Below are 12,225 nucleotides of genomic sequence, written 5' to 3'. Positions count from 1 at the left end.
ATGCATAATCAGGTGTGTGTCCTTACTCAACATTGACAGTAGTGCTCCAAACAAAACACAATAAAAAAAATTAAAAACTTATCACACAGAAATGGAATGAAATAAACCAAAACGTGTTTCTCACAAGTGTATCCTTGGTTGTGCACTCTGAAAATAACGTGCCCACTCCGGCAATGATACTGTAGCTATAAAACACAAATAATTATAATATATTGAATGAATTAACTTCTTGACGCTAGGGGCCAGAATGTTTTTTTTTTTTTTATAACATTCCCAACGTAAAACGGACTATTTCTCAGGCCCAGATCGTAGAATATGCATATAATTTACAGATTAGGATAGAAAACACTCCAAAGTTTCCAAAACTGTCTAAATATTGTCTGTGAGTCTAACAAAACTGATTCTGCAGGCGAAAACCTGAGGAAATCCAATCCGGAAGTGCTTAAAAAAAAATCTCTGTTCTGTTGCCTGCCCCTCCTTCATTTAAAGGCGTATCAACCAGATTCCTTTTCCAATGGCTTCCTCAGGCTGTGACCAGGCTTTAGACATAGTTTCAGGCTTTTATTTTGAAAAATGAGCGAGATTTTTCAAAACTAGTCAGATGTCCTTTGATTAGTTCCTGCGCGCGAGAGGGGTAGCTCGACATTTTCTTTCTCTCTTTTATTGAGTAGGTTATCGTCCGGTTGAAATATTATCGATTATGTATGTTAAAAACAACCTGAGGATTGATTATAAAAAACGTTTGACATGTTTCTACGAACATTACGGATACTTTTTGGAATTTGTCTGCCTTTCAGGAACGGAACGAGGCTGTGGTTTTCTGAACATAACGCGCAACCCAAATGGCGTTTTTTTGTTATAAAACTAATATTTATCGAACAAAAATAACATTTGTGTAACTGGGAGTCTCGTGAGTGCAAACATCCGAAGATTATCAAAGGTAAGCGATTCATTTGATTGTTTTTCTGACTTTCGTGACCAAGCTAATATAAGGCTAACTGTTCTAGCATTGACTGATACACTCACAAATGCTTGGATTGCTTTCGCTGTCAAGCATATTTTCAAAATCTGACACGATAGGTGGATTAACCTTTCTGGACTACCCATCCCGGATAAGGGATAATTGTCATCAGCAACGCTGAATAGCATAGCATAGCATAGCATAGCGCCACAGTCAAATAATATTACTAGAAAATATTCATATTCATGAAATCACAAGTGCAATATTGCAAAACACAGCTTAGCCTTTTGTTAATCCACCTGTCGTCTCAGATTTTGAAATTATGCTTTACAGCGAAAGCAATACAAGCGTTTGTGTAAGTTTATCGATCGTTCGACAAAACATTAAGTACACTTAGCATCAGGTAACTTGGTCACGAAAATCAGAAAAGCAATCAAATTAATCGTTTACCTTTGATGATCTTCGGATGTTTTCACTCACGAGACTCCCAGTTAGACAACAAATGTTCCTTTTGTTCCATAAAGATATTTTTTATATCCAAATACCTCCGTTCGTTTGGTGCTTATGCCCAGGAATCCACCGGAAAGAGCGGTCACGACAACGCAGACAAAAATTCCAAATTATATCCATAATGTCCACAGAAACATGTCAAACGTTTTTTATAATCAATCCTCAGGGTGTTTTTCAAATATCTATTCGATAATATATCAACCGGGACTGTTGGTTTTTCACTAGGACCGGGAGTAACAATGGCTGCCTTTCTCTGTTGCGCACAACTCACTCTGAGAGCCCCCATCTATCCACTTACGCAATGTGGTCGTTCACGCTCATTTTTCAAAATAAAAGCCTGAAACTATGCCTAAAGGCTGTTGACACCTTAGGGAAGCCATAGAAAAAGGAATCTGGTTGATATCCCTTTAAGTGGGTAATAGGGATGCATAAGAACAGAGAGGTTTCTAAAACAGAGGCACTTCCTGATTGGATTTTCCTCAGGTTTTAGCCTGCAATATCAGTTCTGTTTAACTCACAGACAGAATTTTGACAGTTTTGGAAACTTTAGAGTGTTTTCTATCCTAATCTGACAATTATATGCATATTCTAGTTTCGGGGGCTGAGAAATAGGCAGTTTCAAATGGGTACGTTTTTTAGCCAAAAACGAAAATACTGCCCCCTAGCTTTCAACAACCTAAGCTGTGTTTTGGTATATTTCACTTGTGATTCCATGATTCTAAATATTTTTAGGATTATTTTTTAATTTGGCGCTCTGCAATTCAGTGGTTGTTTAGGAAAATTATCCCAGTAACTGGATCCGTAGCGCCAAGAAGTTAACAGAAATTATGGTAACCAAATAAACACTGCAGATAGAATAGAAATTATGGGAGTTAACGGTCCACTGAGATAGGCATCAATCAAGACATGTGCCATACACTTATTTTTTTCTGCAACTGCTCAAAAAAGAAATTATGATTGGTCGACCAACAGCCTATCGGACAAAACAATTGACCAGTCGACTAAATGGGGTCAGCCCTAATATGTTCTACTATCCCCCATAGTAGAAAAGTTGACCTAATCCATTTGTCAGCTTGTCATGAAATAAATAGTATATTCCAAACATAATCTGAGACAATTGAGGGAAATAAGATCAAAAATTCATACAACCAGTAGGTCTAGGCTACATAAAAGAAATGTTAAAAAGAAATGACTGATGCAACAGATCAGACCTTTAGCTTATAATGGTGTAAGCACAGCAATGCACACAAGGTATTAGGCTACGCACGAATGTTCGTTCCATAATGCAATTAACGCGAAAACACCGCATCTGCGAGCGATTTCATGTGAGCGATGAAAATATCCATTAGAATTTTAGAAAGAGGGGAAATTGAATATGCAACAACTAGCATGGGTTGCTAATATGACTAGAAGTGTGCCTTTGGCTACTGGACAATGAAAGTTTATATAACTTATATAAGATAATTGCCACGGATATGGTTTGATTTTGGCTAGGATATTTTGAACCAAGGTAAGACACAGGGTTCTACAGTCTGAGTATTTCACTCGCATTTGCCCATAAAAATTGATATGTGCGAACCGGAAAAATTATTTACGAGCACAGTGTGCGAGAAAAGATTACAACTCACCCTAATCTATTTTTCCCCCGCTGCTAATTGTTTAAAAACTACAAGTCCCATATTCCACAAGCGGCATGTGCCAACCACAGTAGAGTTTTCAGTGATGACGCAATCCAGTCAGAGTAAGAGAAAGTTGAACAACACTGGAAAAAAGTATCGGTATAGGCTATAAGTTACCTTCTTATGGCTGCAGGGGCAGTATTGAGTAGCTTGGATGAAAGGTGCACAGAGGTGCCCAGAGTAAACGGCCTGCTCCTCAGTCATAGTTGCTAATATATGCATATTATTATTAGTATTGGATAGAAAACACTCTGAAGTTTCTAAAACTGTTTGAATTATGTCTGTGAGTATAACAGAACTCATATGGCAGGCAAAAACCTGAGAAGTTCCACTTCCTGTTTGGATTTTTTCTGAGGCTGGTAGATTTTCAAACAAGCTCCCATTGAAATTACAGCGAGATATGGATGAGTTTTCACTTCCTACGGATTCCACTAGATGTCAACAGTCAACAGAACTTTGTCTGATGACTAATGTGAAGGGGGGCCGAAGGAGACAGGAATGATTCACCACTGCCATGAGGTGACCACGCATTGAACACGCGCATTCACATGAGGCAGCTCCGTTCCATCGCTCGGCTGAAGTCAATGTAATTCTCCAGTTGGAACGTTATTCAAGATGTATGTTAACAACATTCTTAAGATTGATTTAGTACATCGTTTGACATGTTTCTACTGACTGGTACGGAACTTTTGGACATTTCGTCACGTTATAGTGGACGCGCTTTGTGACTTTGGAATTGTTTACCAAACGCGCTAACCAAAGTAGCTAATTGGACATAAATAACGGATATTATCGAACAAATCAAGCATTTATTGTGGACCTGGGATTCCTAGGACTGCATTCTGATGAAGTTCATCAAAGGAAACATTTATCATGTATTTTCTGGTTTCTGTTGACTCCAACATGGCGGATAATTTGGCTATTGTTCTGAGCTCCGTCTCAGATTATTGCATGGTTTGTTTTTTCCGTAAAGTTTTTTTGAAATCTGACACAGCGGTTGCATTAAGGAGAGGTATACAGTGGGGCAAAAAAGTATTTAGTCAGCCACCAATTGTGCAAGTTCTCCCACTTAAAAAGATGAGAGAGGCCTGTAATTTTCATCATAGGTACACTTCAACTATGACAGACAAAATGAGAAACAAAATCCAGAAAATCACATTGTAGGATTTTTTTTAAATTATTATTATTATTATTTTTTAATCCCTTTTCTCCCCAATTTTCGTGGTATCCAATCGCTAGTAATTACCATCTTGTCTCATCGCTACAACTCCCGTACGGGCTCAGGAGAGACGAAGGTCAAAAGCCATGCGTCCTCCGAAGCACAACCCAACCAAGCCGCACTGCTTCTTAACACAGCGCACCTCCAACCCGGAAGCCAGCCGCACCAATGTGTCGGAGGAAACACCGTGCACCTGGCCCCCTCGGTTAGCGCACACTGCGCCCGGCCCGCCACAGGAATCGCTGGAGCGCGATGAGACAAGGATAACCCTCCCTAACCCGGACGACGCTAGGCCAATTGTGAGTCGCCCCACGGACCTCCCGGTCGCGGCCGGCTGCGACAGAGCCTGGGCGCGAACCCAGAGACTCTGGTGGCGCAGCTAGCGCTGCGATGCAGTGCCCTAGACCACTGCGCCACCCGGGAGGCCGCATTGTAGGATTTGTAATGAATTTATTTGCAAATTATGGTGGAAAATAAGTATTTGGTCAATAACAAAAGTTTCTCAATACTTTGTTATATACCCTTTGTTGGCAATGACAGAGGTCAAACGTTTTCTGTAAGTCTTCACAAGGTTTTCACACACTGTTGCTGGTATTTTGGCCCATTCCTCCATGCAGATCTCCTCTAGAGCAGTGATGTTTTGGGGCTGTTGCTGGGCAACATGGACTTTCAACTCCCTCCAAAGATTTTCTATGGGGTTGAGATCTGGAGACTGGCTAGGCCACTCCAGGACCTTGAAATGCTTCTTACGAAGCCACTCCTTCGTTGCCCAGGCGGTGGGTTTGGGATCATTGTCATGCTGAAAGACCCAGCCACGTTTCATCTTCAATGCCCTTGCTGATGGAAGGAGGTTTTCACTCAAAATCTCACGATACATGGCCCCATTCATTCTTTCCTTTACACGGATCAGTCGTCCTGGTCCCTTTGCAGAAAAACAGCCCCAAAGCATGATGTTTCCACCCCCATGCTTCACAGTAGGTATGGTGTTCTTTGGATGCAACTCAGCATTCTTTGTCCTCCAAACACGACGAGTTGAGTTTTTACCAAAAAGTTCTATTTTGGTTTCATCTGACCATATGACATTCTCCCAATCTTCTTCTGGATCATCCAAATGCTCTCTAGCAAACTTCAGACGGGCCTGGACATGTACTGGCTTAAGCAGGGGGACACGTCTGGCACTGCAGGATTTAAATACTAGTGAATCTAACGCGCCAACGTAAACTCAGATTTTTTATATAAATATGAACTTTATCAAACAAAACATGCATGTATTGTGTAACATGAAGTCCTATGAGTGTCATCTAATGAAGATCATCAAAGGTTAGTGATTAATTTTAGCTATATTTGTGCTATTTGTGGCTCCTCTCTTTGGCTGGAAAAATTTTTCTTTGAGTTTTTCTTTGAGTTGGTGACCTAACATAATCGTTTGTGGTGCTTTTGCTGAAAAGCCTATTTGAAATCGGACACTTTGGTGGGATTAACTAGATTACCTTTAAACTGGTATAAGACACATGTATGTTTGAGGAATTTTAATTATGAGATTTCTGTTTGAATTTGGCGTCCTGCACTTTCACTGGCTGTTATCATATCGATCCCGTTACCGGGATTGCAGCCATATGAAGTTAACAGGCAGACATCGCTAAAAATGAAGCCCATTCAATTTTATTTTAAGCGAAAAAGAGACGAGGAGAAAGAGGAATCCGGCAAGGGGGATTCGCAAGGTTCAACTAATGAAGCCTCTTCATAAGGTTTACCTGAGGCAGCTAACGTTCACATGGCAGCTAACGTTAGGGATGCTGAGAACAACGTTAGCGAAGCTGCTGAGAACAACGTTAGCGAAGCTGCTGAGAACAACGTTAGCGAAGCTGCTGAGAACAACGTTAGCGAAGCTACCGTGACCCCCGCTGTCACTTCAACGTCCACTGTAGCCGTCGGAAGGAGAACATATAGATTCAATGCGAGTTGGCTCAAACTGTTTGAAAACAACGTCATGTTCTGCAAATATTGTAGAGGGCAGAAACAGGCAGGCAACTCGTCCTTTGTGTCTGGAAACCTGCATCTGAAAAGAGATATTGTAGCGAAACATAACATCTTGCGGCGGCATATCCAACGCAGAGATCTGTACCTGTTGAGACAGGAGAAACCATCAGGCACGGTATCAGCAGCCTTGAGGAGGCAAGTGCTGCTGTCTGAGGAGGAGAAGAGGAGGCAGGTGAAAATAAAAAATGAAAATTGCATACTTCGTTGTGAAAGAAGAACACCTTTCGTCAAATTTGGGCGGCTTATCAGACTTATCAGACTTGACATTAATCCCACATACGACAATGATGTAAGAGATGATCGGTCAAATTGCTGACATAATGAGAGAGAGCCTGTCAGCAAAGCTGAAAGCCACAAAGTATCTTGCCGTTCTAATCGACGGAGACACTGATATATCCAACACCAAATGCGAGATTGTCTACGAGCGCTTGTTGGAGGATGGGAAGCCAGTCATTCTCCTGGTCGGACAACAGACCCTTGAGCACTCCCGTGCCATTGGTAAATTGTTTCTCTTTATAGGCTATATTATTGTGTAAAGTTGAATCATTATTCATAATGGAGATAGAATTTAGTTTGTCGAAAATACTTTTGTATAATTGTTTTTTTGTGTTGTGATTCGAGGTGTTTTGGATGCCACCAAGGTCGCATTTCATGCTGTTTGCCCAGAGGAGGATGGAGGGTCATGGATGAAGAAGTGCATCTCCTTCGGGGGGCAAATGGTGCCTCTGAACATGAGCCACTGTGGGGGAGTGATTGCCCACCTGCAGAGAGAGGCAGGGGGAGCATATAATCCCAATCCACTGTATGTAGGTTTGTAATTTATACATTCTCTATGATTTGTTTTATTATTTGCTAGCAGAGAATGTTAAACAATACAGTGTGTGTGTGTGTGTGTGTGCTAAGTGCTGGAATGGTAAATATCACAGCATTATTGTTTTCTGTTGACACAAGAGACGGGGGGAAGGAGACAGTGAATTGTTTAGAAGATTCCGTTCTGACTTTCACAGGCTAGAGCTGGCAATACTGACCATTCAGTTGAAAGAGCCAAAGGTGTCTGTCGTGTACGATCTTCTGAATCTGATATGGAAGATGTATCACTTCAACGTAAAATCCAAACGAGAGCTCGGTGTGGATATTTGCACATCGTCTAGCGCCAAGGGAACTCGCTGGATCCCCAATGTCCACAGAGCCCTCAAAGTGTTCCTGCGGCAAGGACAAGACAAGGACCGTGCCACTGACGAAGGCCAGCATTCCGTTGTTCTGCAGCACATGGAGCACCTGGCCGTAGCATCAGCAACAGCAGAAGTTCAAGGGCGGGCAAAGAAGGTCAGTTTTACACAGGAAATGTAATACCACACTAGTTTTAAAAAATAGGTTCAAGACTCAAATGAACTTTCAGAATCAAGTAATTGACAGGTGACAGTGGTGACAGTTTATTTACTCACTACTTAACAGATAAAGCGGGAAATGGAGAATGCACTCTTTTGTGTATTCTGCCATTTTCTCTCAGACATGTTTGAGGAGCTATCCTCACTTAGCCTCACCCTGCAAAGGAATGACCTGATCTTCCCCCAAGCCAAGTCAGAGTTGAGGAAGACAGTGACCAGATTGGAAGCACTAAAGCTTAGGGCAAAGGCAGGAGGCATGCTAGAAAAGATCCAGACCATGCTTGCTCAGCAGCACGGTGATGAGAGGAGATTCCAGGTGTTAAGATGAGAGCTTGTTAGGATGTAAGAAATCGATGATTACAATCGATGATAAAGACAGATTCTCAGTGTGAGAATCAATGTATTCATTGCCCAATAGAATGATTTGAAGATAAGGAGGGACATGCAGTGGAGAAGTTTTTTTTTTTTTTAAGTATGGGAGACAGACAAATGGCCAGACATTTCATTGTGTGTTGGTGTGTGTGTGTGTTATTTCTGTTAAATGGAATAACACTGAAGGGGAATCTGAATGGCTTCACGGACCTCCCTATCCCCAGCTGAAGCTGCACATTGGGTCGGCCATCAACATCGGCATGGATGATCTCAAAGCCAGGTTTCGTGGTTTGCTGAAGGATGAGGGAGTCCAGACCCCAGTGGAGTCTTTCAGAGTGCTAAACCCTGACACATGGCCAGAAGACCAGGTCAGCCTTCTCACCTTTGGCGATGATGGTGTGGCAGACCTGATGAGGCATTTCAAGGAGCCTCTAGAGATGTAAGAATTTATTTGACACTGCATTGCCATATGAGACATTGCATAGTTGCAAACTCACTTGCTCTGTTCAATCCTGCAGATCGGGGTGCAACATGGCTGCAATCCAGGATGAGTGGCAGGGGCTGGAAATCCCGGTGAGCCACAATTTCAAGGACAAGTCCTACAGTGGCCTGTGGGAGACCATGTTGACAAAGGACCCCTACAGGCACGATTACAAGGTAGGCTAACAGTCCTGAGTGATTATGTATGGTATTCTTCTATGGTTGGTTTTGATAAGTTAAATGGTAAGAGCTTAAATGAAATTGAAAGATATCATATTTTCCCTAGAACATACTGGAGTTGGTGCAGCTTATGCTGGTGCTGCCCATTTCAGCCGCCCAGTGTGAGCGAGGCTTCTCTGTGCAGAACCGGATTAAGAATTCGTCAAGAAGACCTGATGGGGATCAGCCTGGAGGGGCCTTCTGTCGAGGAGTTGGATCCCACTCCTGCCGTGGACCGCTGGCTGACCTCAAAGCGTGCCAGATGGCCAACATGCAACAGCAGCTGGACAACTGATATCCTTTGCATCTAGTAGGCATGGGTCAATATGTGATTTTGGTGGTATGTGCTGTTGCACAGATGTGTGTCCCTTAGTACACGCACACACACGCAGTATAAATATGCATGTAATCAATTTTTGTTAATAAACTTGAACGTTTTTCACTGTGCTCCTAAATTTCTTTGTGTACTCCTAAATTTTTTCATTTAGGAGCACATGTACTCCTTGGGAAAAAAGTTCGCGTAGAGCCCTGAGACATGCATCATGATATGTAGTAAAACGTTCAGGTTTCAAAACAATTCTGTGTTTTCAAAATGCATACTGCCTCCAGCTCATTGCAAAGTGGTGTGTGACACGCTGATGAAGCCTGCCTTCCGTTGCCTATGTTTGCTGTTTGAGATGCTGTAGCAGCAGCAGCTCTCGCGCTGTCTGACCGGTTTTACATACGCTGCATGCGTGTGATAAAATACATAACGAATATACTGTTAAAAGCACAAATTTAATTCCACACAATTATGCAAATTAACCAAGAGACCAATAAGCATGCCCAGTCAAAATGTTAAATGAACAAAAATATAAAACGCATCATTGAACAATTTCAAAGTTACTGGCATTTTACTGAGTTACAGTTCATATAAGGAAATCAGTCAATTGAAATACATTCATTAGGCCCTAATCTATGGATTTCACATGACTGGTCAAAGATGCCTTAAAAAAAAAAAAGTAGGGGCTTGGATTAGAAAACCATCAGTATCTAGTGTGACCATTTGCCTCATACAGTGCGACATCTCCTTTGCAGAGTTGTTCAGGCTGTTGATTGTGAGCTGTGGAATGTTGTCCCACTCCTCTTCAAATGCATATTTGTATCTTACACTTTAAAAGCGATGACGTTGAGATGATTGAAATGAGTAAACAGCAGATATACGTTTGGTGTTGTCGATGTTTGATGCTGTGAAACTTGGGGAATAGCTCTCAGATTAGAAAATCCTGTCATGACCATTTGGTTGGTACATGCGAGCACATCAGCAGTGGAGCAGGAGCTCAAATGATTGCTCTCTATCTCTTGTAAATAGTTGCAGTGTTTAGCTATCTATGCCCATCGAAATGCATTAATAATTATTCTAAACCTGTTTGGCTAAATTGCAGTGTCATCTTTGTAATCTTTTACTTTCAACATCCTAAAAAAATTAATAGTTGATCATGTGATTGATTGAAAGTGCTGTATAGCGTCATGATGATACTGTTTACTGTGTTTTGTGTGTGTGTGTGTGTGTGTGTGTGTGTGTGTGTGTGTGTGTGTGTGTGTGTGTGTGTGTGTGTGTGTGTGCGCGAGTGTGTGTGTGTGCGAGTGGAATGGGAGTTGTGTAACTGTATCACACAAATTATTATGGAAACCCCTAAGAGGTGATTATTAGGAAGAGTGTGTAAGGTTGAGAAAAAGAAAGAGGAGATTGCTCCTCTCCCACTCTGTTCTTCTAGGTCAGTGAAAATGAGGGAAGTGATGTGGAGAGTCAGGGCTCAGCAGCAGAAGGCAGGAAGTAAGAGGAGTTAGAGATGATTGGATGGATAGAGATGTGGAGCGAGGAGGAAGATGAGGGAGGAGTGGAGCGAGAGGAGGGAGAGGAGAGTGAACATGGAGAGGAAGCAGAGGGAGGGGAAGAGGGAGCGCACACCCTAGAGGGGATCCTACATCTCAATGGAGTGCGTCTGCCCCAAGTCCCACCATTCACCTTTGTACCACACAGATAGGCCTAAAGTGACATTGGCACTGGATTTTGGAGTTGTTTTTAAAAGTGTGGGGTTTTTTCGCCCCCACATTCACAATTTCTACATTTTGTGTCAGATCTAGTCTGTACTAAATCTTATTGAGAGACATTATCTACATTTTTATTTACTTGAATTTTAATTCAAACTTTATTTAACTAGGCAAGTCAATAAAGATATAAATAGCCACTAACCAAGAAACAACTTCATCAGATGACAGTCTGATAACATATTTATTGTATAGCATATGTTTTGTTAGAAAAATTTGCATATTTCAGGTATAAATCATAGTTTACCATTGCAGCCACCATCACAACTCTCACCAAAGCGACTAGAATAACTACAGAGAGCAACGTGAATTACCTAAATACTCATCATAAAACATTTTTGAAAAATACACAGCGTACAGCAAATGAAAGACAAAAATCTTGTGCATCCAGCCAATATTTCAGATTTTTTAAGTGTTTTACAGCGAAAACACAATATAGCATTATATTAGCTTACCACAATAGCCAGAAACACAACACCATTTACCAGCAGCAAAGGTTAGCGATCGTAACAAGCAAGCAAAAGATATAATTTTTGACTAACCTTCATAAACTTCTTCAGATGACAGTCCTGTAACATCATATTACACAATGCATATAGGGTTTGTTCGAAAATGTGCATATGTAGCGGCACAAATCGTGGTTATACAATGTGAGTAGTGGCCAAACTTCAAGCAATCTGTCCGGCGCCATCTTGGAGAGGCACCTAATCTAATCGATAACTATTCATAAACTTGACTAAAAAATACAGGTTGGACAGCAAATGAAAGATACATTAGTTCTTAATGCAACCGCTGTGTTAGATTTTTAAAATTAACGTTACTGCGCATACAGCGTGCGCTAAAGCGAGACCGCACCGAAATTCATGGCGGAATTATTGTTTAACATTTGTCAACATAAATACCAATTAACAGCATAAAGACTTCTTACTATTTGACGAGCTTCCATCAGAATCTTGGGCAAGGTGTCCTTTCTCCAGAACAATCGTCTTTTGGTTGAAAGATGTCCTCTTCTCCTGTAGAAATAGCAGCTAACGCTAGCCATGTGCCGGAGAGGTGTCCAACTAGCGATAGCGCGTGACAAAGAAATTCCAGAAAATCGCAATAAACTGATATAAACTGCTATAAGTCGGTTTAAATTAACTACCGTATGAAGTTTTTAAGACAAAAATCAAATTAAATCAGAGCCGGAGATATAGAACTGCTAAAACGAAAGCTTTTCAGGACGCCATTGTGATGTCCCTCCTGCGCCAGGCGCCCCGTTGAAAA

At 41.5% G+C, this 12,225-nt stretch overlaps 2 protein-coding genes across 6 annotated transcripts in view; one reads left to right on the top strand and one right to left on the bottom strand.

Moving 5' to 3' along the window:
- LOC120046552 (bifunctional heparan sulfate N-deacetylase/N-sulfotransferase 2-like) overlaps positions 1–12,225 on the bottom strand; it is a 213,384-nt gene that overhangs the window by 166,615 nt on the left and 34,544 nt on the right. The gene's annotated exons all lie outside the window — the stretch shown is intronic.
- LOC120046554 lies at positions 7,423–9,388 on the top strand. Its single transcript, XM_038991897.1, has 4 exons — positions 7,423–7,735; positions 8,394–8,608; positions 8,688–8,826; positions 8,936–9,388. The coding sequence occupies exons 1-4, from the start codon at positions 7,499–7,501 to the stop codon at positions 9,161–9,163; spliced, it is 819 nt and encodes a 272-aa protein (XP_038847825.1). The 5' UTR covers positions 7,423–7,498; the 3' UTR covers positions 9,164–9,388.

Source organism: Salvelinus namaycush, chromosome 4 (genome assembly GCF_016432855.1).
Source record: "Salvelinus namaycush isolate Seneca chromosome 4, SaNama_1.0, whole genome shotgun sequence".
Classification (NCBI taxonomy): domain Eukaryota; kingdom Metazoa; phylum Chordata; class Actinopteri; order Salmoniformes; family Salmonidae; genus Salvelinus; species Salvelinus namaycush.
This window is presented reverse-complemented; position numbering and strand designations above follow the sequence as displayed.